Below are 4,927 nucleotides of genomic sequence, written 5' to 3' on the forward strand. Positions count from 1 at the left end.
GGCGCGCCTGCTGGGTCTTAGCGCCGGCCACCGAGGGCGGGAAGTGGGGGGGCCTGGGTGGCGTCCCCCTTCTTTTTCAGAGGGCCCCACAGTGTCCTGTGTCCCATACGTTGGCCAGACTGCTTTTGGGAGGTGGATGGTGGGGAGATGCTTCCCATCTGGGCCCGGAAGCCCAGAAAGCCCTCCCCCACAGACAGTGCCTCCACCTCGAGCCCTACCTACGAGGACCGTGTCGCCTCCCTCAACTCTGCCCGGGCGGAGGGCGAAGCCCTGGAACCTGCTCTTTCATCACAGAGCCCCTCGGCACACTCCACGGGTCCCCCCAGCCCAGGTCGGCAGGCACACACCTAGTTTTACGCTGCACGCCTCCTCGGTCGCAAACACCCCATGATCTCCACCCCGCTCTCCAAGTCCTCCTTGCAGTCTCGCTTCTGCAATGAAGATATTCTTCTCGATGTTAAGATCTGCTCAGTTACACTCCGCTAAATTAAAATAATAATAATAAGATGCTCTTCTCCGGAGAGGCCTTCCCTTGGGGGGGGGCACTGAGTTACCTCCCGCTTTGGTGGTCTCACCACGCACTGGGAGGGGCGTAACTTTAGGGATGCCAACAGGAGCTAGGGATTTCTCAACCAGGCTTTAGGACCCGGGGGCTCCGGAAAAAAAAGACACCGAACTTTTTATTTTGGGAGTCCGCTCGGATTTCTCATCTTTTCCGAACCTCCCTCCAGGGCCCAGCTGGCCCCGGGTCTCTCAATCCCAAATGGAGACTCGGAAGTGGGGGGGGGGCGGGGAGTTCTTTGTAGTGCATTCGCGAACTCTAACACTCGCATCCTCGCCCCCTCCTCTTTTCCTACCACCACCACTACCGTCACCCCCTCCCGGCCAGCTCGGTCTCCCCAGCCCCCAATCCACGTGGACAGCCTGGGAGGGTTTGGGAAGGCGGACAGGAAGAGGGGGAGCCAGCTCTGGGAGGAGGGGGAAGGAGGCTGGCGGTGCGGCTCCCTCCGCTCCTTCGCTGGCCCTCACTGCCGGCTGTCCCAGCTCCAAGCACCATGATCCCCGCGGGGCCCCCCAGCCGCACTGTCGCCTGGCTCTCCCTCTCCTTGCTGCAGCTGCTGCTGCTGCTGCAGGCCGTCGGGAGGGGGCTGGGCCGCGCCAGCCCGGCCGGGGGCCCCCTAGAAGATGTGATCATCGAGAGGTACCTCATCCCCAAGGCCTGTCCCCGGGAAGTACAGAGGGGGGATTATGTGCGCTACCACTACAACGGCACTTTCGAGGATGGCAAGAAGTTCGACTCCAGGTAATGGGGTGGGCTGCCCCAGCCTGGCCACTCCTGGGCTCTGGGTCCTCTGGGTCCCCCCCTTTCCATCCTGGCCCCAGGATCCTCTAACTCCAAGCAGCGCCACCAGGCCTTCCAGACATCCAGCTCTCCACATTTCTCCCTGCACCTATTCCCAAGCCTGGGCCTCTCAGAGGACCCCAAGGATCTTTCACTCAAGCTCCCCATTTCGCTGCAGTGCCCTGCAGTCCAGGGAAACTGCTCCGTGTCCTTGCCATTGCTTTATTTAAAGCCATGGAGGAGTGGGGTATCCTGGACTACAGTGTGGGGCATGAGAGGAGACAGACCCTGCCGCTGTGCACCCTGGGGTGGTCACTCCGCCTGAGACTCCCTAACTTTCCACCCAGCCTGACTTCCTGTCTGATTCTAGTCCCAGTTTTCAGGGCTTCTGTGGTTAGAGAAGTGGGAATACGACTTTTTCTGGAGGAGGGAGAAAGCAGCATAGGCATTACGAAACTGTGGCAGGGCAGATGTGGGGGGGCAGTACATGGCAGGCAGGGGCCCTGTCTGTCCACGTGTCACTCACTGAGACATGCCACTCTGGGTCCCTCCAAGGGTTTTCAGGCCTCCTTTTCTGGGCCTCCAAGTACCTCACCTCCCTCCATTTTAGCTCTGCCAGGCCACCCTTGGGGGTTTGAGTCTGGTTCCTGGTTAGAACCAGGGCTTTGGTCTGCCCCTGCAAGCCTACTTTTGTGGGGACCAAGCAGGGCTGTGCGAGTCTGGGGTCAGATTCCCATGTCGCATCCCAAGAAGTCAGTCCCTCTTGGACACCCCCAACATACACAACTCAGTCCGAGAAGTTATTAACCTAACAGTAGCCTAGACTTCGGAGCAGGCAGTGGTGTACCAGGGAAGAATTAGGGACTCCAGAGTCTGAGACTGTGGGTTCAAATCAGACTATGACCGTGGACTGGGGATTTTAAGGCTTCACTTCCGTTATCTGAAAAATGAAGGTTAAAACAGCACATTCTTCCTAAGGCTAATGTTAGGATATTTCTTTCTTTCTTTCTTTCTTTCTTTTTTTTTTTGAGAGGTTTTTGCTATAGGGCGCGTGCGCTCGCCAGCCAGCCAGAGAGAGACAGAGAGATAGAAAGCGAGAAATCACCACCACCACCCCCAGGGGGGATGGCCACGCCGCAATCCCTTCTCCTCCATTCTCTCGGGATCTTGGGCACGCACGCACACACGCCCTGCATGAGTTTTAAGCCACTGGGTCCAGGACGCGAACCACAGTCGACTACACGGGAGTCCAGCGACATAGCCATTACGTTAACTGCTGGTCCCAGGATATATTTTCAAAGATGATGAATGAAAGGCTTCTCGTCCTGCCCGTCAACTTTGAGCAGGGTCCATGCATAGTTGCTTTGACTCTAGGGAGAACCATACGCCCTGCGGGTACTTACCTGTAAGAACTTCAAGCAGAGCTTAGCCTTCCGAACAACACTGGAAAGGAAACAAGCCAGACAAAGCGCTCTGAGTGGGATGTAGGCAATAGCAGGGTACAGGACTGCAACCCTTAGCCCTTGACAGTTAGGAGTGGTTGGGAGTCAGCTATGTGGGAATCCAGCACCTTAACAACCACGCCACCTTTTTTTTTTTTTTTTTTTTTTTTTTTTTTTAAGAGAAAGTTTTGCTATAGGGCAGTGTGTTCACTGGAGAGACAGAGACAGAATGGGAGAAATCACCCTCCCCCCCAGAGGGGATAGCCATGGCACAATTCCTTCTCCTCCATTCTCCTCTCGGGATTCTGGGCACACACGCACGTGTACTTAGCATGAGTTTTAAGCTGCCTGGTCCAGGGCTCGAACCACAGTCGACAATGTGGGAATCCAGTGACATAATCATTATATCATCTGCTGGTCCCAAACCTGAGAAGCTTTCTTAAGCCACTGTCCTCTTTGATCAAAATTAAAATAGTCCACCCTGCTTTATCAAAAGGAAATTTTTGTTTAAGATTTTTGCCATAGGACACATGTGTTCGCAGGAGGGAGAAAGAGAAAGAAGGAGGGAGGATGGCCCTGCTGCAATCCCTTCTCTTCCATTCTCATCTCAAGTTTTTGGGCAGACACATACACACACCCCTAGTGTGTGTGTTTTCTGTTTTTTAAGACTTTTTTTTTTTTTTTGAGAGGTTTTCGCTATAGGGCGCGTGCACTCGCCAGACAGACAGAGAGACATAGAGACAGAAAGCGAGAAATCACCCTCCAGGGGGGATGGTCACGCCGCAATCCCTTCTCCTCCATTCTCCTCCCAGGATCTTGGGCACGTACACACATGCGCCCGGCGTGAGTTCTAAGCCACCGAGTCCGGGACGCGAACCACAGTCGACTACATGGGAGTCCAGCGACATAGCCATTACGTTAACTGCTGGTTCCCAAGAATTATTTTTTAAATTTAACTTTATTTCCTTATTTTAATTTGACCAGAGAGGAACAGAGTGGAGAGAGAGAGAAAGAGAAAGTGAGAAGGCAAGCTGCTAAGTCCAGGACTCGAACCGCAGTCAGCCATGTGGGAGTGCAGAGCTCTTAACCACCACGCCACCTGCCGACCCCAACCTGTTATGTTTTTCAAACTGCCAGGTCCTGGACACAATCACACAGTTGCCCATGTGGGGTCCAGTGCCTTACTCACTGCGCCACTTGCTAGCCCTTTTCTGAAAAATTTAAAATAAATTAAAATTGGTGTAACTAAAACCAAATAAAAGCCATGACAGTTTTAGAACAGGCCTTCTCAAAATTTGAAACCATTCCTCATACCCACCTCTAACCATCTCTGCTTTCCCACCTTTCTTTGTACCTTGGTAAAAGTGTGGAATTTGGAGTTGAGCAGACCACAAATTACTGTGTGTCCTTGGACAAGTCACTTAGTCTCTCAGGTCTCATAGGAAAAATGAAAACAGCAGCAAGCAGGGTGTGGATGCAGGACAGCTGAGGCCTGGGCACCGTGGCATGTGCTCTGATCCTAGCGGCCTGGGAGACTAGGGCAGGAGGATCACAATGTGGTGAGATCCTGTCAGAAAGACCTGGGGTGACACAGGAGTTGAATGCCTCTGTGTGATGCTAGAGTCATATGGGAAGGCCCAGGGTTCAGATCCCAGGTCAACCTGCACGTGCCGGACATGCCTATAGCCACACCCCTGATCCTGGTTGGCAGGAAGGCTAGAGAATCATGGCCTGGCGTGACCCTATCTGTCCGTCTCTTTCTCATGAAATAAATAAATAAACTTTAAAAAATACCTCTTGGGGGACCAGCAGATGGCATAGTGGTTAGCGGTTACATTGCTGGACTCCCGCGTAGTCTACCGCAGTTCAAGTCCTGGACCCAGAGGCTTGAAACTCACACCAGGTGCATTTGTGTGTGCGCCCAAAATCCCAAGGAAAATGAAGAAGAGGGGATTGTGGCATGGCCATCCCCCCTGGGGGGGTGAGTTCTTGCTTTCTGTCTCTATGTCTCTGTCCCTCTGACAAGCACACATGCCCTATAGCAAAAATCTCTTACAAAAAAAATACCTCTCGGGGCCAGCCCATGGCTTACTGGTTAAGGCAACTGCATCCTGCATGGCCAAGTGAGCGGTGCAAGCCCCAG

General features: G+C 53.6%; 2 protein-coding genes across 2 annotated transcripts in view; one reads left to right on the plus strand and one right to left on the minus strand.

Annotated features, from left to right (window-relative positions):
• The window catches only part of P3H4 (prolyl 3-hydroxylase family member 4 (inactive)), a 7,660-nt gene extending 6,827 nt beyond the window's left edge, over positions 1-833 (minus strand). Inside the window, exon 1 of the mRNA XM_006156052.3 lies at positions 810-833. Coding sequence (XP_006156114.2) covers positions 810-833 — 24 coding nt within the window. The remainder of the gene's footprint in view (positions 1-809) is intronic.
• A 125-nt stretch (positions 834-958) lies between these two features.
• The window catches only part of FKBP10 (FKBP prolyl isomerase 10), an 11,918-nt gene continuing 7,949 nt past the window's right edge, over positions 959-4,927 (plus strand). Inside the window, exon 1 of the mRNA XM_006155989.3 lies at positions 959-1,303. Within this exon, the coding sequence (XP_006156051.1) occupies positions 1,056-1,303 (248 nt within the window). The 5' untranslated portion in view covers positions 959-1,055. The remainder of the gene's footprint in view (positions 1,304-4,927) is intronic.

The sequence above is a fragment of the Tupaia chinensis genome, unplaced genomic scaffold, assembly GCF_000334495.1.
Source record: "Tupaia chinensis unplaced genomic scaffold, TupChi_1.0 Scaffold000477_1, whole genome shotgun sequence".
NCBI classification, from domain to species: Eukaryota; Metazoa; Chordata; class Mammalia; order Scandentia; family Tupaiidae; genus Tupaia; species Tupaia belangeri.